The sequence below is a fragment of the Vigna unguiculata genome, chromosome 3 (genome assembly GCF_037176805.1).
Source record: "Vigna unguiculata cultivar grain cowpea cultivar isolate G323 ecotype 2 chromosome 3, ASM3717680v1, whole genome shotgun sequence".
Lineage (NCBI taxonomy): Eukaryota > Viridiplantae > Streptophyta > Magnoliopsida > Fabales > Fabaceae > Vigna > Vigna unguiculata.
Window position 1 is genome coordinate 1,472,162 of NC_140794.1, and position 25,149 is coordinate 1,497,310.

Sequence of the window (25,149 nt, forward strand, 5' to 3'; positions counted from 1 at the left end):
GGAAATTAAATATAAAAGGAATTAATATAACATTTTAAAACTATTTTAATAAATTATTCGAAACCAAAATGAGAAAAAAAGATAGATATTACATATTTATCTTCATTTCCATGTCAAACCTTCAATTAAATATTACCTATATTTATATTCGATCCAATATATACAAAAATTATTTTGTCAAAATTAAAATGATTTACATAATCCTCACGAAAACAATTTAATCATCGTCACAACTTACCTTTACATTGTGCAAATAATACTCATTTGCATATAAATCATAAATAATTTAATTGCCTGCTGTAAGGTTAAGTTTTATCCTCTTGAAGGAGTGATTTAAAAAAAAAAGGAATTTTTTTAACACTATTTAGCTTATTGTATTGTGACTTCGAAATAGTGATAATGATAAAAACAAAGGAATAAAATAATGCCAAATTTTCTAAAATAATTTAAGAAACGAAAATGACCCATCATACACGTGCATGGGATGTAGTTAATCGACGGTGTAATGATGAATTTGCATTGTATGGGTCAATTGGTAGGTAGCATGAAAAAGATCGTGAAGGGCATTGAAAACTTGCAATTTGTTATTTACTATGATATTACACACTTTTTATTTTTTATTTTATATATATATATATATATATATATATATATATATATATATATATATATATATATATATATATATATATATATATATATATATATATATATATATATATATATAACTTAACCAAAATGTCTTAAATAAGTTATAATTTTCTTTCTCAAACTTCAGAAGAAATTTGTAAGTATCGGCGGTCGAGAATGCTTCGACTCGGTATATATAATTTGATTTGATATATACGGAGTCGAGAACATCTTAACCTATATATATAAAACTGAGAACATTTCGACCTATAGGTGTATTACATGTTATGATCAAAGATATTTTGGTACATGTGTAAAAAACAAACTAAAGGATTAAACACAAGAATAAAACAAATTAAGGGATCAAACACCAGAATAAAACAAACAGGTTAGTTAAAATTATTTTGACACCCTATATGATATATGATATGTGTGGAAGTTGAGAATGAGTCGATTCTAAATACAGTTGACACATTTCTAATATAAGAAAGAACGTCAGAAATAAAAGATAACCTTCTTATATGACCATATTGACAACAAAGTAGAAAGTGAAAGAATAAAGATTGGATTAAGGTTAAAAAATTTCAATTAAGGATCTCTAAAACGAGTTAACCTTACAAACCCTAGGCCATGAAGTTAGATCCATTCCGGTAGTATAAATAGCATAATTTACGAGGTAAATCGACGATCTCATTTTTTACTCTATACTCCTCCATTACTCTACAACTAAGTTAGAGTGGCTTTGTAGACACTCTTATCAAGACTACTCCGGAAGAAGACACTTTGACTTAAAAAACGCAGAATAATAAAAGAAAATAGCTGAAGTAGACATGTGCGTTCCTAGACCTCCTCGGTTCAGATAGAAGATTAGTGTATCTCTAGGTATATTTTGGCTCGGTAGGAACAAGATCTAATGAAAAAAATTAAATATTCATTATTAGAAAATGTAGTAATCAATAATTTTAAAAATTAAATATTTAAATTAAATATAATTTTAATGTTTAATTATACTTTATTTAATTACTAGAAATTCTAATTAATCTCTTAACTTTATTTTTGGAAAAGTAAAATAAATGATTTAACTATGGAAATTGGAGATTGGAGTTTGCTTCCACACTTATAAAAAGGTTAAGTATGTTTTTAGTACTTAAATTTGAACATGAAAATCAAATTCGTCTCTCTCGAATTTTCATATATTTTGATCTCTAAACTTTAAAATAAATGAATATAATCATTACTTAACGATGTTCAACTTTTTTTTATGTGTCAAATGATGTTATAAACTGATATATAACGTGTCAAATGATGTAAATAATTCAGACGTCAATCCTAAAACAATATTTTATATATCAAATAAATTTAACACAATTAAATTATAAAAAATGACTATATTTATTTATTTGTAATGTTTGAAGTTGAAATTATATTAAGATATAAAATAAAAATAAATTACAACTTTACATTAGTAAAAAATTGAAAAAATAAAAATATATTTAATCTTCTATAAGAAAAACTAGTTATTTATAGAAAGGCTTTCCTATGCTTTTTATTTATGCTTTTTTTACATACATAGACCTTTTAAATGGAATTTTTTTTATTTCACTAATATAAAAAAAAAAAAAAACTCTTTTGTAAGACAAGTTACTGTTAGTCAAATAGTTGTACATCACATCATCCAACAAATATCTTGATTATTAAAGAAAAATTAGTCTTTAACTTAAGACTATAAGAAATATCTCGATCTTAAATATATCCTTCGTTGTCTGAAAAATAAAACAAATTATAATTGATCTTTCATTATTCATTATGTTTCAACGCAGTTTCTGCATTCCAATTCATCAATACAAACATGTCTCAAGTATATGACATGTGATATTGTATATGTTAATTGTTATTTTGACTTTTCATTTATACGCATGTGTAGTAAAACTAATTACGCTAAAAAAAACTTTTTATTATTTCTCTTTAATTTTAAAAGTAATTAATAAATGGTGGTGGTGGAATCTTTTAAAATTTTTGTTGTTACATATTTTAAAAGAACAAATTGCAGAGTGGATAACTTTTGAATGTTTTAGTAGGACCCTCGTGTCTCATGGCAAAGTAATTTCTTTTTTCTTCAGTAGGTGATGAAAGTAACAATGCAACAAACTTGATTTCTTGTAGGACAATGTGGGGGCAGGGATAGTATTCGATATTTTCAAATTATTTTAACTTAATCTGCATATATTATAATAATGCAATTTTTATTAAAATTTATTAAAATATATGTTAAATTTGACTTGAGATTTATACTCATTTATATATTTATGATCTTTTGTTTAATTAATTTTCATGTTAAAATATGAGTCTAAATATTAATAAACACTCTTATAATATATAGAATAATAAATTCAACAAATAAATAAATTTTGTTAGAATAAAATTTAATTCATGTCTTAGATATTATATGAAGAAATAAATTTTAAATTTAATTTTATCTTACAACATTGATACGTTACATTATGTATTGTAAATTTATAATTAATTCTATTTCTAATATGTATAATGTTTTACATTTATTTATATTTAATACGGGTCTAATATTCCTCCGTATAGTTTAAGCCTTTATATCTCTTGTATTTTAGCCTAAAAACAAGTAAATTTTAATCAATCTATATAGTTTAGATAGTTCAGGGTAAAGGAAATTGTGACTTTTAAATGGAATTGATTAGTTTAAGGAATGGGAATAATTTAAGTATGGTAGTATACCATTGTTGATTTAAGTAATAGTTAAAATACATTAAGATATAAATATATACATAATAAAAATAAAAATTAATAAAATCTGAATTAGTGATATCCTAATGAAAAATTAGGAAAATGTGTTGAGTGAGATGTGGTGGGGATAGAGGAGGAGACAATTGAGGGCAGTAGCAGATCGCATTATGGATAAGAACGTAGAAATCTGACAAGAACAGTGACTCCATTTCTGGAAAAGTTTCTAGCTATGAAAACAAAGGTACAACACCTTATAAATTACTTCAAAAGAGAGGTCAATTATAAAAGTTTAAGAAAAGAAATTACTGTTTCTGTTTTTAATGATTGTGCAACAAAAAAATCTTGTATGATGATATTATAGTTACGGATGATTAACAAAGATTTTTAATATTAAATTTATTATTTACAAGATTTTATGTCAGAAGAAAAGATATTTTTTTTTTATGAAAAATGAGTTATTTTACAAAAATAAATATAAATTTTTTAAAGTATGAAATTTAACTCGAAAAGGAGTTAGAACAAGATAATTTTTTTGTTATGAAAAATGGGTTATTTTATAATAATAATAATAATAATAATAATAATAAGGTTAAATTCTTTTGGTCCCTCTATTTATCATGAAATTTCATTTTGGTCCTCACGTTTTTCGTTGTCTCAATTTGGTCCTTACAGTTAACTTTGACTAGATGGTGTTAAAGTCAACGCCACGTGTCAATTTCTGGTTTTTTTGAATTTTTTTAATATTTTTTGAATTTTTTTTATTTTTGACACGTGTCACTTCATAGTTTTGCCACGTGTCAAAGTGACTCAATTTGGTCCTTATATTTGTTTTTTAGTTTCAATTTAGTCCCATTTTTTGTAAAAATGAAACAATATTGTCCTTCTTCAAATTCAGTGGCAGATCTTGACCAAAAACGTCGGAAGGGCCAAAATAATTTTGAGATCATTAGATTCAATCATTAGTATAATGCTTCAAAAAATGACTTTTTTAATTGAACAATTTTTATCATTAGTATAATGCTTCAAAATATGTGAAGAGGTAGAATCTATCTTATTTTAATCAATAATTTCATTTTCATCCCTCTTAAACGATTAATTTATTCTTTCATTATTTATCAATATACTATTTTTGTAAATAATACTAAAAAATAATTGATCATAATCTAATAAAAAATTAAGACATGTAATTATTAAAAGAAATATATATTCATTATTATTAATACATAATACACAATTTTTTTTCTATATTCATAAAAAAAATATACAAAAAGCTCATGAAATAAAAAAAATAATGTTTTCATTATCAAGTAAGACAAGAGACGGGAAAGAAAGAGGATAAATGAGAAATATAACGAGTTTATGTGTAACTTTTTTTCTTTAAAAACAAAAAGAAGACATATGAGGGTGAGAGATTATTATAATCTGTGTAAAACTAAAAAGACAATAAAAGGAAAATAAAAATTATGTTAATAAATATTTGGTTTAATCACTATTTTGATTCATGTTTTGGTTTAAAAATGTTAAGTTGGTCCTCCAATTTTTTTAGTCTCAATTTGATCCCGATTTTTGAAAAAATTGATGTAATTCGATCTTTTATGATAAATTTCGTTAAATTCCTCGAAACAGATCAATGATCTTTTCATTAAAATTGAGACTCTTAATATGAATAATTTACTTTGTTTATGTAATTAACTTAATCCTAGTGTCAATTTTTAAATAAAAACCGGGACCAAAAGAAAAATTAAACCTAAATATTTTTATTTTTTATTATATTTAATTTTCTATTTTATTTTATATTTACATTAAATATTATGTTTAAATAAAAGAAATAAAAAATAAAAAAATTAATTTTTATTAATTTCTAATATATATTACCTACAATTTAAAAAATTTTAAAAATTTTAAATATATTTTTATATTATAAATATATATATATATATATATATATATATATATATATATATATATATATATATATATATATATATATATATATATATATATATATATATATATATATATATATATATAATTCAAATTTTGGGGAGGCCAGGGCTCCTTCCTGCCCCAAAAAGCTCCGTCCTGCTCAAATTGACACTAAATTTACTTTTTTATAAATTTTATGGTGATATTCTTATTAAAATTGATCTAATAATAATATAAATTTTAAAATGTGAAATTTAATTCAAAAAAGAGTTGGAAATTTTTTTCTAATTTTTTATGCTAGGAAATTGGGGAAAGTAATTGCTGCAGAATTTTTTATGCAGGTTGCTACGCAATTGGTCCGGAAGAGTTATAAGAAAAATATGAATAATGATATGCTAGCTTTTTTTTTTTGTTTATGAGATATTTTTACATCAATATTTTTTATAAACAAGTGCATGAAGTTTTTTACTATTGGGTGGATTAAGGTAAACACAAATGAGACCGAACGTTATATTAGAAGTGAGTTTTAAGTTTAATTCAATTTTATAAAATTAATTTGTAAGGTGAAATTTGCACTTCATTTATATTATAAAATTGTCTTATTTTTAATCGATGTGAAATTTCTACAAATTTCCATGTGATGATTATTTATAGATAACATGTTATCGGTGATTGTTTTATCGTGAAAATCTCTTTATATTGAACTCATAGGTGTTACCTTGACACTTGAATATTGTAAATTGATTGGATACGGGTTTAGTTAATATTGTTGAAAGTAATTCGCAACTATGATATGTGTTCACTTTTTCTGATTGAGGGGATTTGCAATCATGGTTTTATGGGATTTTAAGATGTGAATGTTGCATTCCTCCTTTATTTTTCTTTTATAGGGTTTGTAAATTTTTTTTTTTCATTTTCATACAAAATAATGAGTCAATCATTTAACTCACTAATTCATAATGAGTTGAGTCCAATTATAAGATTATTAATTCATCATAAAATGAGTTTGATCAGACTCATTCATTTTGGTACAATTTAACTCACGATGGGTCAATCGAACACACATTAACTCATTTTTACATTTTTAATTTTTTTCATAATAGATTTCAACTATCTGATATTTAGAATTGTTTGATTTCTTATACATGTTTTTTTTGACTCCATGTTTTTTATATCTTTCTGTTTCATTTATTAATAAATGTTTGAATGTAAAGACAAAATGATTGTTGTATTTTGAAATATTAGTGTATATAGTTGAGATGTATGACATGAATTTATAAAAAGATATAAAAAATTATTCTTGTAATACTTTTTATTATAAAAATTTTGATTATAAAATTTAGAAAAAGTTATTTAAAATTCTAATACAAGACTTACATTATAATAATTGATATGATGTAGAGTAATTTGTCATAAAGCAATACAACATCTTCAAATAAAATTTTGTGTTAAAAAATTAATATGAAAGCATTTAAAGAAATTGCATTTGTAAATTGAAATAATCTAGAGTTGAAATTTTGATGATAGGAAATAAATTATGTTGAGAGGAGAATCAGACAATTATCCTTAGATTCTTCTTATTCCATTTTCCATTGAATAATTTTATCAATACAAATCTGATAATAAATAATTTGTACTACTACAAATATTGGATCAAAACACCTATCTAGTCTAAAAAGCTATATTACGTGGATCAATTACTTTCGTATCTTCCGAACATCCTTTTTTTGTCTATTAATTTTGTTATTACCCCTTAATTAGTATTGAGAAAAAAAGTTCGTCTATTAATTTGAAATCATAAACGTTTAACTAGATATAACTTTGATAAAAATTAAAAACAAACGCATGTAGCTTAGCAAAATTTAAAAGGAAAATAATTTTTTTGACTATTTCACAACTTACTTTTACGATCTTAGATGTCATTTTTTGAATAGTTTTTCGTTTTTTATTTTTAATTTTAAAAAATTATTTAGAAGATGACATCTCATATTATAAGAGAAAGAGAAAGTTGTCAAAATTTAATAATTAAAATGTTAATGTCCAATTTAAAATTATAAATGGTAGATAATTTAAAAGAAAAAAATTGTATTTATATGAGCTGACTTACCAGTCCAACCAAATAACTACCAGTCTTGTACAGTGTGATCATGACGTACCATAATTGTTTTTCGCTCTTCAAGGCCTTCCATTTCCATTCTCTTGCTTTCTCTTTTCATTCTTTGAAAATCCTCTTCAAAACCCAAGAATCATTCTTCTTTTTTTTCCCACATAGATAATCTAAGCTATGGCCAGGAGAACAGCAAACAAGAGTTTACAAGCAAAACTGGTAGGTATGTCTTCCTTTTTTTCTTGTTTGTTACATCAATCATCATCTTCATTCAAAAACTACAAATGTTTCTTGTTTCACATATCAGCTTCTAAACCAGAACAATTTCTTACACATAGGAGAAGCAAATAGCTTCTGTTTGTTGCATCTTGCATATGATGACTTCGACCATTTTTTGTGATTCCAAGGACCAAAATTTCCAATTTTTCTCCTCGGGGTTTAAATTTCAAAATTTACCGCACTCCCTCATTTTCCAATGATCAAAAGGGCATGCATAGTTAGCAGAAGAAAGTATTCCAAAATTGTTATGTATGATCAGCTTCTGTGATTTCCCAGGTACTTCTTGGAGACATGGGAACAGGAAAGACAAGTTTGGTTCTTAGATTTGTCAAAGGTCAATTTTCCGAGTACCAGGTTACAATTATTATTTTAGTCCTCTTATGCCTCCTCACGTTATTGTAGTGGATTCTTCAGCATTAATATACGTGTGCAGGAATCAACAATTGGAGCTGCATTTTTCACTCAGGTCTTGTCTTTAAATGAAGCCACAGTAAAATTTGATATATGGGACACAGCAGGGCAAGAACGATACCACAGTTTGGCTCCTATGTACTATCGAGGTGCTGCTGCAATTGTTGTGTATGACATTACAAGCATGGTAAATGAATATCACTGTCACTACTTATGATTAGTTTAATGTATTAATTTATCCTTAAAAGAATCAGTGTATGTTTCGTTCATATAATCTACTGCAGAATGTATCAGTACATTTACAATGAACATGTGTGACTAAACAATAATGTTTCGTTCATATATTCGGGCTCAGGATTCTTTTGTACGAGCAAAGAAGTGGGTTCGAGAAGTGCAAAGACAAGGTAGGTAACTGTCAAAATGTAAAAAAAATTGTCTTTCTTTCTTTCTAGTTCTGAAAATTATCATTCTGTGGAAGTTCCTCACAACTTCATTGCATGATACCTATTTGATAATTCACGTCAGCAAATTCAAGTTTGACAATGTTTTTGGTGGCTAACAAAGCTGATTTGGAAGGTGACAGAAAAGTCAGCAATGAGGTATTTCTAGTGAATTTTTATATTCTCTTCGTTTTCTTATTTGCTTATTGAGGTTCTGTTGTACTTTGCGTTGATGGTTGCAGGAGGGTGAGGAATATGCCAGAGAAAGTGGCTTGTCTTTTCTTGAAACTTCAGCAAAAACAGCACAAAATGTGAACGAACTCTTCTATGAAATAGGTAAAATAAATTTACGTTCATCCTAGAAGCACTGTTTCCTACGAAATATGATCCAAGAGCACTTGCATTTTCCTATTGTGGGTCAAATTTTGTTGAATTCTATGATCTGCTTCTTCTTCTGTTTTTCTGCTAAAGAAGCTATTATTCAGTTCACAATCTTCAATGAATTATTAACCAATTAACGTTTGTGTTAAGATTGCTTACCTAGAAATTATTATACAAACATTTTGCAGCTAAGAGATTGGTAAAAGCTAACCCTTCACGTCAAAGTGGAATCAAGCTGCATACCAGAGCTACAGAAAGTAGAAGAAGATACTTTTGCTGTGCTTAATGGCATGTTCATAACTCTTTTCCTCTGTGAAGTATCGTTATTCATAATGTTATGTCTAATTGTACTCAAATATAGTTCACTATACTGTGTCCATTGTTGATGTCGACGTAATTGCTTAAACAAGAAGAACAAAGACATGTTCATTGTACATCGCAAGATCTAAAGTTGTCCTTTCTTTGTTAGTTTACTTCTGTTCTGTTCATTGCTTAGAAAAAAAGATCGCTTTCATTCAGCATCAGAGAGAACTTTTAGATGGTTTTCATTTGGCTTTTCACATGTGAAATCATGAGTTAATAAACTTTACTTTGTCACCTTCAAAGTCATTGTTTTTTCAATTATTTTGACTTTTCAGAGTTAATACATTGTTCTATATACCTTATTGAATGCTAATTTGTCTGTGTCTAATTTTAACCTGACAAAAAAAAAAAAAAGAACTTGTCTCTGTTGCATCCAAATGTAATGACATCATTGTGTCCAATACTTTCTCTTTGACTTTTTTATTTATCCTACTTTGCCTGTGCAGTATGAAACCTTAATCATTATTGCCTTTTTTTTCTGTGTATTCTTATTTTATTTTTAAACAATAAATATGGTTTAAGTAAATTCAACAATACCTTTGCAAAGTAAATTAAGTTAACAATACTTTTTTGACATATTGTAGAAAATTTCAAAATAAAAATAATACTATTATTATTCATCGTTTATATTTATTTATTTATGTACAAAAAAAAACATTTAAGTTTATTTAAATAGATCAATATGTTGAAATGAAAAGGCATTTTAAATAATCCAAAAACCTGACTTCTTAGACTTTAGAAAAGTTTTAACCTAAAATTATTAGCAAGCATAAATCACTATTTTTTTAAGATTTAGATTATCAGTGAAAAAGATAGACATTTCCTGCTTCTATATTTTTCTTTAAAATAGAGTAAAAAATAATAATTGTGGTTGTGAAATAAATCCTAAATGATTTTTATTATTAACTAGTTAAAGGATGTGAATATCTTAGAAATTGCAAATAAATTGAGAAAAACAGTTTATAATTATACAAGTATACAAAAAAAAATATTTTAAAAAAAAAATATCCCCAACTATAGAGAAGCTTGTGAAAGTCTAACTTCTCTATATTCTTTATTTCTTATGTATAATTTTTGTTAAAGAATGTCATTGCATCTCAAGTTATTTAAAATTTTCGCTAAAGTGACACTTCTGGTTGAACAAGCTTTTTTATTTTAATTTATTTTATCACTTATTATATAATTCGACATTCTCTCTCTATTATCCTCCTATAATGATGTAAACTAGACATTTCATAACTAAAAACTAATCAATGAAGATGTAAGAAATTAAGTTTTACTAGAATTTCAATCGTAAAAAATTGAAATGCTAATAAAAGAAATTGTAAAAGTATAAATCTTAAAAGCTCTTATAAGATTCTTATATTAAAATATTCTTATGTACTACTTTTTTTTTTATTTATAAACATTTGACCCATGTTAGAAAATTTACATGTCACCTGTTCTACCCAACATAAAAAATACTTTTATTTAAACTTATTTTATCTATATTTTCTCTTTTAGTCGAACCAAAAAAAGTCTTGTGTAGTAGTATTAACTCAAGATTCAAATTAAACACCTAATTTTTATATAAAAAAAATCTCTTTTAAAAACATTTTAAAACTTGGACCGTTGGAATAAAACTTAGATAGTCTTTAAAAATGATGTAATGTAATACATTTTAAAGGACACTAGTGATTGCAACGCACTCTCTCTCCAACAATGGATCATTTTCATTATTTTTTTTTTCAGTGAGCATCCATTACTGCAGTTCACATGCTCTCAATTTCCCAACAAAATCATGTATCTTTCATTATCTCTCAACCACTGAAAACTAATTACTCAATAGAAATCAGGGAGAAAGCTGAAGCTTCTTGCATAAAGGAGTTGCATTGCAGCAGAGCAATGTTGTCGTCCTTATCGAAACGAACAAAAAGCTAAAGACTGTGCTCGCAGATCGTAGCTGCAGCAGGTGACAGCTAATTTGTGGGTTTACCCTTCTATACATTATTATATCATGCATCGGAATAACAACCAGGGGCCATAAAAATTCGAGATAGAAACGTTTTCATTTCACTTCTTTCTTGCGACAACAAATTAAACTACTCAAGCAATAACATAAATTTTCCCATTGAGAAATGCACCAAGTTTCCAAGAAAAAACAAGCAGTGAGTACCATGCCAATGGAAACAAAGACCGTGCATGCCCCAAACGTAGCTAGCTACCAGAATGCCTAGATAAACAAAGTTAAATAATAATGAAGTTGAGTAGCCATGAGTGTTACTATTTACTAAAACAGGCGCTATGATATGATAACCGCACCTGCAAAAAGAAACTACTCATAGCTTCTTTTCTCATGCTGCTAATGCAATTACTACTTTTGTTCTTACACCACCATTGCCTTGTTCACAGAACTACCCTCCTAATTAAAACAGAAGCTTTCACGCGTGCAATCTGACCTCACCATGGAAGAAGAATCACAGTTACCATGAAGGAGAAGTGGAAGGGGAAGCCGAGGATGAAGAGAGGCCAATGTTGCTTCGTGAATCGCTGCATGAAGTGGCGAAGGACCTTGCATCTCTCAGGGAAACGGAACAAGCCTCTGAAGGGAGCTTCTTCATTGGAGTCAAAGGAGGGGTAGATGGAGGTGAGTGGGTGATACAAGGGGTTGCCTCATCCTCCTCAGAAGAACCACTTCTTTCCAAACGTGACGGCGAAGTGTCTGGTGTCTCAAATGGGGTGTTTGCTCCGCTCACTTGGCTCCCGTGGTTTTCATAAATGGGGTTGGAAATGTACACGAGCTGTTCTCCGCCGCTGCAAGGTTTATTATTATCATCAAGACAAAGATTTCCCGGGGCACGAGGAAGTGGGTGATCGAGATTTGGTTTCGAGGGTGTTATGGATATGAAGGATGGAGGTGGGGAAGGGCTTGCATTTGGATTGGATTCATGGGGTTGGATTTGGATTTGAAGAAGCTGATGGAGTTCAGGATAGTGAATCTGCTTTCTTGGCCCAGCTTTGTTGTCTTCTTCGCAAGAAACTGCGGGGAGAAGGATGCTTATTGGAGCTTGGAAGACTCCTTGTGTGTAAATGCTGCGGATTGGAGAGTGTTGGTGGTGGTGTGAGGTTGTCTGAGAAGGTGAAGCACTAGCTCTGGCTGTTGTGGGTTGAGTACTGACATTGGGAATGGTGTTGTTTCTACGGTGGCGCCGGCGGAGTAAGAGAGAACAATAGAGCTCGGCTAACAGCACAAATATAAGGACTAGGACCACTGCGAGGGTTACCACCATCACCAAGGTTGCACCCATAATCACTTTGGATGTGCTCTTCATCACACAGTTTCTCTATGTGTCTCTTTCTTCGTAGAATGTGGCTCTAGAAGAGGCACGGTAATATAGGGGTGGTAGGTAAGAACAAGTCCGTTTTGGCGGGAAAACGTCCTTGGCCTTAGACAGGAGGCTTAGATGCAACGGATGCGAATCGTTAAAGGAGAATGTCCTAGGGAACACAAAGGCTTTGCTCCTGAACCACTCTGAATTTCGTGTTTTGACATTCCAGATCAGAGCAGTCAATTTGTTAATTTACTGCCATAAGCTTGCACTGTAGAAGTAACAAAAGTTATACATGTCCACTCTTCTTCCTCGATTCGTTAACTTCACTGCTTTCCTCCTTCTGAGTTGCTTCTTAAAATTGGAACCGGCACATTAAAAGTTGCCTTTTGCATAACTTTAACCACGTGCCACTCGAGCATTAAAGTGTGAAAATAGCTTTGTATTCATGTGAGATGTTACAGAATTGAAAAAAATTAAGCAATAAATTTATATAATACAAATAATGTATTTATGAACGTGTAAACAACAATTTCATAAAAAAAGGGGGCTAGTAAGAGAAGCTCTGAAACAATAGCGTCTGTCTCAACATCTTTTATTCCCCATTAGCCGACCCGAAGAAAGTAGGAACGTGGTAATTTTATGTTACAAACACTTGTACAATCATAAAAGACAAAACTTGAATTGATGTTCTGTATAGCCCGTAGCATATGTAAGATGATGGCAGCAGAGTCACTATTGTCAACCAACACAGACGAGATCATGCATGACGATTTATAAAAGCACCACAATGCAATCTTCTGTAATTCCAGGCACAAACATTGTACATATTAAAGCACGATGATCATAAAATAGTGTACTTTTACCCTTTATCATCCTCTTAGTGCTGCAATCCTAGCTGCTAGATCATCATAGTCAGGTAAATTAGGATGCACATGCCGAGCGTCGTGTGATCTAACTGGCTCAAATGTAGCAGCACGATTAAATACTTTCTTAACTTCCACTTCTCTCTGTTGTTTACGAGGAAGGGAAAGTGATCGTGATGCATGACTAACCATCACTGGTGTCTCATCAGATCCATCGCCGCTTCCACTCTTCTGCAATTCATTAGTTGAGTCATCCATTTGATGTGCATGGTGAATTTTAGAGTTTCTTTTTAATTTTTCTGGCACAAGGACGGATGGTTTTTTGCTATAATGGATCAGCAATTTATCTATTATCCTTTCCTCTTCAGCATTTTGATACTGCTCTTCCTCAAACACAGCTTGCAGACCACGTCTTGAATCATCTCGTCTCCTGCTTCTGCTCCTTGATTTTCTCTGAACTCCAGAGTCTTCGTTAGAGGCATCGTAGTAACTTGGCGGTCGTGATCTTGAGTGTCTTCTCCTCGTAGATCTTGGTTTTAGCACAGGGACTTCTTCAGCATCTTGTCGAAATGATATTTCTTTTTCACGATTCTGTCTGCTCAGTCTCTCGTGTATATTGCCCTGCCAATCCTGGTCAGAACTATTCAAACCTATTTGAACCCTCTCCGTCACAGTGGTATCAAGCTTCTCATGTGCAGAATGATATGTAGAGAGGCCACCACTGTCGGTAATTGAAGATATTATATTGGCTCCACTTGAGATTTTCTGCTGCTTAGAATTAGGTTGTTTAACATATGGAGGTGGAATGACATTACTGTAGCTGGACTTCGCTGTTGGTGTTACATCTCTTTGAATATTTCTCTCGGATTCATCAGTTACAGGTAGGCCAACATGATTAACAGAGAATGGCTCCTTTGCATTAATCTTGAAATGTGATCCCGCATGACTGGGAGATTTCCTAGCAGTTGCAGTGTCCTGGTTTTCTCTTAGAGGTGTGGTATTCCCCAAATTATCTTCAAGCCTGGAACCACATTCAAATTTTTCCACTGTTTTCTTCTGGGATAAACGTTGAATTGGTTTTGTCGAACTACCTTGGTTTTCTCTCAGAGGAGTGGTATTCCCCCAACTATTGGGCTCTTTGGAACCACATTCAAATCGTTCCACTGCTTTCTGCTCAGATGGATGTCCAATCGGTTTAAGCATACTGCCCAGGTTTTCTATTGGAGGGGTGGTATTCCCACTACTATAATGCAGCTTGGAACCACCTTCAAGTTGTTCCACTTTTTTCTTCTGAGAGGGGTGTACAGTCTGCTTTAGCATACCAACCTGGTTTTCTCTGGGAGGGGTGATATGCCCCCTACTATTGTGCAGCTTGGAACCACCTTCGATTTGTTCCACAGTTTTACACGGAGATGGATGCCCAATCGGTTTTAGCATACAACCCTCCTTCCGATAGCCTCTGTCGCTCTTCTCAACTGTAACCTCATGCCTTCCTGGATTATCATGGCCATCCCTTTCCTTATGAACTTCCGAAACCCCAGGGACTGTGGATTTAGACTGAAGATTACGTTCATGTCTGTTTAAGACTACAGCTTCCTTGTCAGGCTGAAATCTCCATCCATCATTGGCAAGATCACGATTTTCCTCCAACAAAACATCATTCCCTACTTCCCTATGGGTAAGATCCTTGCCTTGCGATGGTTTATCATGGTTAGACATATAAGCATTGTGTTCCTGTACATAAAATATTAACAATTTCACATACATTCTAAAGTATTATGTAGGTATTCAATTTTGAGAACGAAACTAGTATAACGTGAAAAGGAAATGCAAAAGACAGCACCTGTACCACTGCAGAGGATCTCGACATCCGCAGTTTGAAAGCACTGGAGTCCCAGTTTATTAAAAACTCTGATGCAATATCCTGCATCAAGCAGACCTTGTTCTCCAATGTAGAAGACTTGAAATTCAAATTTGCAGCAAACTGATAACTTGAAATTTAGTCAATACAGGAAAACAGAAGAAGTCATCAATATGTAGTAAAGTTCTAACATAAATGAACAATCACCTCTTGATTGACATAGCATTCCATGGAATTCCCATATCTCTCCTGAAATATTTGTCTAAGGTCACGTAACTCTGGTAAATCAGAAAATCTTGCAGCACCAAACATCAGAGACGATACAGCCATCCTACATTCCTCAGGGCAACCACTGTAAAAGAAATGGAAGCAATTATGTCATTAAGTCATTCAAGTTTCAACTTCTGAATTTGAGGAAAAATATACAACGACTATTTAACCATAACAATTTTGAGACATTTATGACAGGTACAGGTGTCCAACCAACCATATTCATCAACTGAGAAACAAATAAACATAACTCCACCCACTTCTACATCTTTTGACCAGTTCCATCTCACCAAAAATACTACTAAAGTTGCTTTTATGGTCGGGAAAAGCGTAACTGAACCTAAACAAAGAAAAAATGCAGGCGCAAAGGCCAGATCAATTTTCAACCACACCAGAATAACTACACACATGTGAACCTGTAGTAGATGCACAATCATTATGGTGTAGTCAGTACTATTGGTGACCATTTTCAGGAACCACTTGCAGCATTGTAGAAACAAATTAGGAAACCTTTTCCCTTAAATGATGCAATTTCTACAACTGGGATTCTTGATCAAACAACGAGAGAAAAATTAATGACGAATGATGATATCAGAAGAAAAAACACCGCTACCAACTCACTCATAATCCTTATCTCCAGGGAAGCAGGGTATTTTATTTGGTCGATTGCACTTGTATCCGTTACGCAATGCATATCCGTACGGTACACTTAGTTACTTATTATTTTGGAAAAAAAAAAAACTAAAAGGCGGCTTGAGTATGACTTTAATCAAACTAGGAGCAGCCATGATATAAAGATATAAAACTAGATATACGTTATATGCCCCTGCGTATAATGACAATTTTTAAAAACTAAATTGAGCGATTTTTTGTCTCCTAAAATTTCCATTCTTTTCTTCATTCAATCAAACTCACAATATGACACCGGTGAGATGATAGATATTTTATACGAGTTTGAAATAAATGATTTTATCGCAATCTACATCGATTTTATATTCGTCGTTCATATTATTTTAGAATTATAGTAATGTATCCATACTTTTTATTTATTTGTTAGTTTTAAAATTTGCTGTATTTCGTGCATCGTATATATCCATCCTGGGGCCGAAATTCACATTAACTTTGTTATAGCCAAAGCAATTAGTCATAATTCCGAGTTGAGATGAGAATTAAAATGAAAAAAAAAATAATAATAATAGAGGTGATAACAAGAAGTTTAAAAGAAACAAACAAACTAATAATACCTCAGCTTCTGCATCGCTGGGAGGTGCTTCAACACAAACTCACAGCATTGCTCAACGAAACCATAGCAAGAGGACAGTGTTAACTCAACCACGAGTCCTTCCGCCTGTTTAAACACCTCGCAACAAGACAAAACTTAATTGAAAACGAGTTCATCAAAGAGACAAGGCAATTGTTCACACATTAAAAACTCTACTGCAATCCCTCACTCGATGAAAACTAGCATCCTCAATAAGCTAACGTTACATAATCCAGAAACTGCCCAAAATAAAAACAAACACAAAAGAAGAGAACCAATTACCCTTCCGTAGGCATTAATATCGAGACCGTTGAGCAATAGATCAGCAATATCCTTCTTCAGAAACTTCTCTGTCGCTCTTCTCTTCCTCCGTATCACATCAATCCGAGTCTTCGTCAATTTGATCAACGATTTGCTGAGAACAAACAAGCAGGAGAAAAAAAATCACGTTTATCGTAATGAGAAGCATAAAAGCACTCTTAATTCTCTCCACCTTTCTTCATCAAATAACAACAATACACAAAAACAAAGCAACAGGAAGAACCATTTCGCGGTGAAACCTCTCCCGAGTATTCCATCCAACATGTTGGAAGTCCTCGGTCGTGCGACTCAGTGAACTACTCGCCGTGGAAGTTCAGAACAGATTCGCCACTGCTGAAACCTTCATTGTAGAGTAACACAGTGTGTTGCAGTGAAAGAAGGGGAAGAAGAGAGAGAAAATATATATAAATAAATGCATACTAATAAATGAAAACGAATAGAAAAGTAAATGGAATTTAAGAAAAGGATAGTATCTCTGAAGGCGCTTCTGCTACGACGATAATGACCTTTGGCTGTTTCAATAAAGACGATGATTAATGCGAACGTTGGAAGGGTATTTTCGGTAGTTAGAGGAGTTTCGTTCGGCTGCAGAAAGAAATTTAAAAGTACAATGAAACCGAGTGGTTTGGCCACTGAATTTGTTGACACTGGAAAAGAATTGAACGGTGAAGATCTAAAGAGACTTGCTGAGCTGGAATGCACATTTCGATAAAGAAATAGAAGGGGCTAAGGATTAAGAGCCGTTGCGTCACTCATTAGCTTCGTAGTGTTTAACGGTTTAACCTGAACCGGGAAATTCCACAAGGATGCACCTCTTATTTGTTTTAGGATAAAAGGTTCTTATTGTTTTTTATTTCTTTAAATCGTCTTATAATATATAATATTATGCATTTTTTTTCTGCTCGCCACGTCTATTATTCATGCGTGGTATTTATTATTTATTTATTTATTATTATTATTACGAAAACATATCCGTTCCCATGCTTGTATGTTTGCATTTATATCAAAAAATGAAAAAAAAAAAGTTTGAGAACAAAATTTTAGTTAATTTGTAGAATAAATTTATTAATACACTAAAACCAAAACTACGAAAACAGAGAAATAATGGAAAAAGTAATTACAATATAATAGAGGAAAATGAAAAGGAAGACAGAAAAAAAGTAAAGTAATCAGAAAAAGGTATAATATGATGGAAGAATAGAGAAAGAAAATTTATTTCCATTAATGATAAAAAAAAGTAAGATAAAAAAGATTAACTAAAATACTTATATATTAAAATAAAATATGAAAACAAATTCCTAATTATAAATTATTCTTTGTTGATAGGTTAGTTATACTTATTATCATATATGCGATATACTACAACTTAATGGTTCCCTTTTCTGAAGAATCATTATTAGCTTAATAAAATGATAATATATATACGTTTTTGTTAAATTAAATGTTATACTTTCCTTAACAATACAAAAGAATAAAACAATAAGATGCTAAATAAGTGGTGATTCTCTATTAGAATACACAATGCTATTTAAAATAAACATGTCTTAAAAGGACACTAGTGAAAACAAATTTCATTCATCTATTACTCACTTGACATTATAAATTAAATTTAGTTTAATTAAATGAAATGAAATAAAAACTAAAGTTAATAGTTATTTATTGTAGCTGAATGATGGTAATAGTAAATTGATATTATAAAAAAGTTTAAAGCCTTCTTTCTCTCTCTTTTTTAATTCACTTTTCTATTGACATCAAAGTTTACAATCATGACCGTCCCTAGCAGAATTAAATTCTGATTCAGAAAATAAAACTTGAAGTTTCTCGAAGTAATGGAATTAACAGATACTTGCATAACTTCAAATACTACTAATTTTTTTTATATATATAAATTATGAAATAATATTCAAAAACTTTTTTTCATTTCTTTATATTTCAAAGAGCTATCATAAACATAACCTTACAACAACTAGAAGAAAGTGCCACAATAGTGGACTTTTCTGTGTTAATTTTATTTGTTATTGTCATAAAACTTTAATTTGACAAATATGTCATGACAACTCACTACCCACAGAAAACATTAAAACCAATTTTAAATGTTTCCTAATTTACATTAAATTATAATTATAGTATTATATCACAACATTTAGTTACCTATATAGCGAACACTCACAAAGTCACAATAACATTAATATCACCGAAGAATAAGGTTACAACTTGAAATCTCATTAAAACTAACAATTGCATCAACTGCCACTTGCAAAATGCCAAAGAAACAAATTGAATAATAAAAATGTGCCAAATGAAATTGATGAGAAATAGAAGATTTAATTTTCTTATAACACGTTTGAAGGAGGCAAACTTGAGTTCATTAACAGTGAGACTTGAGAAGAGAGGGCAATTTGTTTATTTTATTTAAGAGAGGTGTTTAATATGCGTAAACAAAAATGTTAAAATAATAAGTTTATCTAAATTTATTATTTTAATTTGAAAATGTTTATTTGAAACAAAAAAATTATCCTCTTCTCTTTCCGTCGAAAATTAGAAAAAGGAATAAATGAAAAACTTACATGAATATGTACATGCTTAATCAAATGATACCAAGAGTTAATTATTGTAAAATATCTCCTTTAATAATTTGTATCACTCTTAGACTCAATCGACCCACATATTTAAGCAAGTGATATTATTGTTAAAATAATGTACAATAAATTTTAACTGATTTCGATATTTGCAAACAGTAGTTATTGATTTATATTTAAATAAGACCTTTTTTATGTAAAATAAAATAAAATACTATAAAATATCAATTTTTTAGATGCGTAAAATGTAATATACTTAATATTTTATAAGAATTTTAGGTTAACATATGAATTAGTAAAAATCTTCTTTTTTGATAAAAAAAAATTGAATGTGTATCAAATTCTTCTTCACTTCAAAATATATCTCATTCGTTATTTTTGTTTTCACTCCAAAAAATGACATTATAAGAAATCCAGACAAAGATATTTTATTTTAAAATGGAGAAGTACAATAATACATTAACTTAATTCATAAAAAAATTAATATCACTTGAACTTTAAGGGTTAAAACAATAAATTTATGTGTCTTTTTTTTCTCTTACTTATACAGTTGTTTACAAAAAATATTTATTTATCTCTCGTTTAGGAAAATTTTGATACAGGTATACTTATCATCAAGTAACTCTAATACCATTTATGTATTTTTTGAGTATATTTAATAGAAAGTGATAACAACAATAAAACATGAGCTTAACTCACATAAAAAATTAACACAAACTTTAAAATAAAATCTTAAAAGAGTAAGTTTATAAAATTTTTGTCTTATACAATATTTAATTTTTTCAACTTTACTTAATATAAGACTTAATATCACATTTAAGATTTTCATCATCCTATAAAATGAAGAAGACCCTTCTACAAAGAAAAACATTAAGAAACGAAAAACTATATAATAATGAAATTATTTAAAGGAAAATAAATTTTTAACAAAAGAAAATTGAAAACTTGATAAATTTTCTATAAATAAAATTAAAATAGATTAATTTTTATTTTTTAATTAAAATAAGTAATAAAGTAATTTTTTTATTTAAATAAGTAGTTTGTCATGCTCCATGAATTTTCTTTATAAAACCTGAATTTGGAATTTAGCATCCTTTTCCAAATAGCTTTACATTGATGATGGTGAAAATGCAAGAGTTATATAATATGATGGTTGATTGTTGCTGCATATTAAACTCTCAATTGTGTATGAATAGCCTTTTCATTTGTGTAGCAATATAATATGAAGTTATATCTTTATCTTTCAACTGAAATCGATCGATACATGCGGCAATGACAGTATATTTTTCCTTTAATCTAAAGTGAAACCTTTTAACTGTTTCACGTTGACTCGTTGGGAATGCACTAATTACTATTTTATTTCGTAGTCTACACGTCGTAGTTCCATTCTTATGAGTTTTTATTATGGTCATAAAAGCACCACTGACTTCACTTTGCACTTTCTATTTATTTTATATATGTCAACACAAAAATAAGATTGGATTTGTTATTACCAGTACTGTATTAACTTCCAATCAATTCAAAGAAATGTGCACACATCCTTATGAATACCAAACATGTAATCAATTCTTATAATTACGAACGACAAAATGGACTATGGTACACGACCACCTCGTCAAAACTGATAGATTTGGGTTGTAATTTTAAGTTTCTCGATCCGTTTTGTTTCGGCCCTCCTAACCTGTCGATCAACCCGTTTTTAGTCTGCTAACTCATTTGGTATTTTTTTTTTTAAATTAAAAATTAAAATTTTGAAACTTTTATATTATATTTGTGTAAAGATATAAATATATAATATCATTATAATTTAAATCATTAACACTTATAAATTAAGTTTCAATAGTTAGTTATAGATTAAATTACTCTTTTGATCATTGATTTTGTCAAGAAATGTTAAATTGATTTTCCAGTTTTTCTTTTGTCTCAATTTGATTCTGGTTTTTTAAAGATGATTGAATTTGTTCATTGTTAGTTTAATCAAACAATATTAAAGTCAATCTCATGTGTCAATTTGTGATTTTTTTTTTCATTTTATTTTATTTTATTTTATTATTATGTTTTTAAAATTTTTTTATTCTTGTACACATGTCATTTCACAATTGTGTCACATGTCAAAAAGTCTCAATTTGATTTCTACATTTGTTTTTAGTTTCAATTTAGTCCCATTTTTTGTAAAAGTAGAAAAATATTGTCCCTCCTTAAATTGAAACTCAATTTACTTTTTGTATAAATCTTATAGTGATATTTTTACTAAAATTAATATTTTTGTTAAATACGTCTGGAAATATTTTTAAATTAACTTTAAAATCTATACAAAATAATTTAGCTTTTCGAAAAATAATCAATTTTGTCAACCAACAAGCTTAATATTTGGATCCACCTCACATTTTTTATACATGTTGGTGGGCTAATCCGCCGAACCAAATCCACATTATCACCCCTACCTAAAACAAATATTATATGTGACTCAAGTGAGAATATAACATTGATTCTAGTCATAAACAATGTAGTATCTCTTACTAAGATGACATACTACATTGATTGTGTCAAAAATTAATGTTTAGTCTCTAATTTAAAATTAGGGACTAATTTATGTATTAATTTCTTAGTAATTAAAACCTAAATAATTAATATTAGAATCCAATTTAAATTCTAATTCACAAATCAATTATATTTTTTTATTCATGATATAGACTATTTTATATATTGTTGGGAAATGTGACTCTAAGTCCCACATTGGGTAGAAATGAGTAAGTGGAGCATCATATAAAAATGAAGACCCATAAACTCATTGTCTTAATGTTTTTGGTTGAGAGCGATGTTGATGTCTTATGGTTGACCTCAAGCCTCATTAGTGTTGTGTCTCTACAGTAAACCCCCTCTATAAACCTAACATATATCAATAATTTTTAATTCTCATTATTTAGTCTCTAAAATTATTTGTAGTGACAAATAACAAATTTAACTAAAATTAAAAATCACATTAAAAACAAAAAAAAAAAAACTAATTATATTTTTACTAATACATCTTCGTTGATATTTTTTAAAGAAGAACACATAGGTAAACAAAAGATAACAACACTAGAATATAATTCATCCAATGTGACCTACAAACACAGCGTCCCTTACCAAATATATTGTTAATTTATAAGCATATAATAAATTTTATACTAATTATATTCTAATCATAATAAAAATAATTTAATTATATAACTTTTTTTACTAATTATTTATAACTCGTATATTTTAGACTTGTAATGCATATTGTGATAACTTTTAATTTCTTAAGTATTTATAACAAGTTAAAAATTAATTGACTTATTTTTTAGTTCAATAATAAAAACGATATATGATCAGCTAGAAATAAGATCATTTTTCATAGGTTTTTTTATTGATTCTTCTTTAGGGTGGTAGAATCCATTATGGGACTTCATTGAAATGGGTTAGGTTTCGAGTAATTTCTTTTCCAGATTGGTGAGTTCCGGACATGTCACTTTCCTTATATGCGAGAATTTATATAATTTTCTAAATTTTTGGATTTGTCACTTTGTATTAATATGGATTAATTTGTGACTCATCTCTTCGATTATATATTAACTCTCTTCATGTGTATATAAATATATAAATATATATATATATATATATATATATATATATATATATATATATATATATATATATATCCAGATTAAAGATGATGACTATCTAAAAAATTGGGTGTGTCGGAGATTTCATATCAACTAAATATAAGATTAATTTATAATATATAAGTGATACAAAATTTGTCTTATAAGTTTGTTGGAGAAGTTAGATTTTAAGTTCATTACTTAAAATATTAGAGTCATCTATAGGTTATTTTAATAAGATTTGCATTTTATTTGACCTATAGTGTCACTCATTATCAAGTCGTTATCATATCATCAAAAAATATTTAATCACACATTTAAAATATACATGTCTCAACATGAAATAATGTATTAAAGATCTTACATTGATTAAAAGTGACACTCGTCTATAAATATTTAGTTTCGCCATGAAACTGGAATATTTAACTAAAAATAATTTACAATATTCATGTCAATATAAATCTTTCTTTACTAATCAATTTTGTAATATTGAATTAAAGATAAAACTTACTTTTTAAATTAAAGCTAGACTTAATGCTAGATTAAACTACTCTTTTAATTCAAGAACTATATACAAAATAAACGTTAACGAATAAATATTTTTTAATATACAAAATGTTATAATTAAAAATGATAGTTAATAAACATCTTTAAGAGTATAATCGTATTTGGATTTATGATACAAAAATTTAAATCACGATATAACTTTTTGATATTTTCTAAAATTAATAAATTAAATTTAGATAAAAATAGAATACGGAGAAATTATTTTCCTATAACTGCAAAACTAACGTGTGATCGACATCCAAGAGAGAAGAAAGAGTACTTTGAATGTTCTATTAAGAAAATGGAGCGAACGAGAGTCTTATCCTCCAAAGAGTATATTTCATAAATAAATAAAAAAAGTATCGAACCAGACAATAATCTAATTAGTCGTTTGTCTTTTGCAAATTTCTCATTTTGATAATGAATTTCCATATTTAGGTTTCAAAACAGAAACCATAATTTTATTTATTTTTTGTGTCGTACGATCGCACTATTGTGTTTTGTAATGGATGGAGTGATTAGTGGATGACCCAAAACTTGGTCTATAGTCCTAAACTTAGTGTCTCTCCATTTTGTTGCAATAATATAAGAGTGGGTAGAGAAGGACAAAAATAGAAAAAAAAAAGTAGAGGCAAAGCAAATTTGGTAATTAAGAGGGGTATGGGATAAAAGATGAAAGATGAAAAATGAAATTGTTTGAAAAGGACAAAGAGGGACAATGGTAGAGATAAAGAACATTGAAAGGGAATTAGTTAAGAATATGTAAATGCCACATTCAAGAATAGTAAATGAAAGAGACAGATTTGAAAACTTGAAAGTGATGAGAGGCCAAATAATGGAGTATATATTAGAAAAATGTGAAATAAAAAAAAAAAGTTTTTTTTTTTTTTTCAACTTTGCACTGAACAAACAAGACTTTGGTTTAGTGCCTAGAGAGAAGCTATCTTAGGCCAATTTGACTCTTCGATACACAGTGATGATACATTGTAACCAGGAAAAAATGAGTACTTATAATTTAGGGTTATAAAATAAACACAAATCAAATATTCAATGGTCACAAAAGTCTATCAAAGAGACCACAAAGTCATGCATTGCATAGTTAATGAAGAATACTAAATAAAAATATAAGTTTTCGTGAAGAATAATAAAATATTGATATAATTATAAAAATACAAGGGTCGTGAAGAATATTATTTAACTTGATGTTATTAGTATGT

General features: G+C 29.0%; 3 protein-coding genes across 7 annotated transcripts; 1 reads left to right on the forward strand and 2 right to left on the reverse strand.

Moving 5' to 3' along the window:
- The first annotated feature begins 7,467 nt into the window (after positions 1-7,467).
- Positions 7,468-9,404, forward strand: LOC114179593 (ras-related protein RHN1-like). 5 transcript variants are annotated; one of them, XM_085671643.1, is made up of 7 exons: positions 7,468-7,639; positions 7,976-8,053; positions 8,166-8,297; positions 8,466-8,514; positions 8,636-8,709; positions 8,793-8,886; positions 9,120-9,404. In XM_085671643.1, exons 1-7 carry the CDS (start codon positions 7,598-7,600, stop codon positions 9,215-9,217), a joined length of 567 nt encoding a protein of 188 aa, XP_085527769.1. In that variant the 5' UTR covers positions 7,468-7,597; the 3' UTR covers positions 9,218-9,404. The 5 variants fall into 5 exon arrangements, with proteins under 5 accessions (XP_085527769.1, XP_027921795.1, XP_085527768.1 ...); XM_085671642.1 differs by having other exon boundaries at positions 7,472-7,639; positions 8,133-8,297; XM_085671645.1 differs by having other exon boundaries at positions 7,491-7,643.
- Positions 9,405-11,615: 2,211 nt separating this feature from the next.
- Positions 11,616-12,746, reverse strand: LOC114178081 (uncharacterized). The gene has a single exon (XM_028063779.2). It carries the CDS (start codon positions 12,603-12,605, stop codon positions 11,757-11,759), a length of 849 nt encoding a protein of 282 aa, XP_027919580.1. The 5' UTR covers positions 12,606-12,746; the 3' UTR covers positions 11,616-11,756.
- A 322-nt stretch (positions 12,747-13,068) lies between these two features.
- Positions 13,069-17,589, reverse strand: LOC114178080 (uncharacterized). Its single transcript, XM_028063778.2, has 6 exons — positions 17,405-17,589; positions 17,143-17,275; positions 16,844-16,947; positions 15,537-15,681; positions 15,312-15,452; positions 13,069-15,202 (listed from the first exon to the last, which is right to left on the reverse strand). The coding sequence occupies exons 1-6, from the start codon at positions 17,443-17,445 to the stop codon at positions 13,475-13,477; spliced, it is 2,292 nt and encodes a 763-aa protein (XP_027919579.2). The 5' UTR covers positions 17,446-17,589; the 3' UTR covers positions 13,069-13,474.
- Between the last annotated feature and the right edge of the window lie 7,560 nt (positions 17,590-25,149).

Coding starts and splice junctions, on each gene's coding strand:
- LOC114179593 (XM_085671642.1), top strand. CDS start 7,598: ATGGCCAGGAGAACAGCAAACAAGAGTTTACAAGCAAAACTG. Junction 7,640..7,975: donor AGAGTTTACAAGCAAAACTG/GTAGGTATGTCT, acceptor GTGATTTCCCAG/GTACTTCTTGGAGACATGGG. Junction 8,298..8,465: donor TGTATGACATTACAAGCATG/GTAAATGAATAT, acceptor ATTCGGGCTCAG/GATTCTTTTGTACGAGCAAA.
- LOC114178081 (XM_028063779.2), bottom strand. CDS start 12,605: ATGAAGAGCACATCCAAAGTGATTATGGGTGCAACCTTGGTGATGGTG.
- LOC114178080 (XM_028063778.2), bottom strand. CDS start 17,445: ATGTTGGATGGAATACTCGGGAGAGGTTTCACCGCGAAATG. Junction 15,682..16,843: donor CCAGCGATGCAGAAGCTGAG/GTATTATTAGTT, acceptor TTTCTTTTACAG/TGGTTGCCCTGAGGAATGTA. Junction 15,203..15,311: donor GATCCTCTGCAGTGGTACAG/GTGCTGTCTTTT, acceptor TTTTATGTACAG/GAACACAATGCTTATATGTC.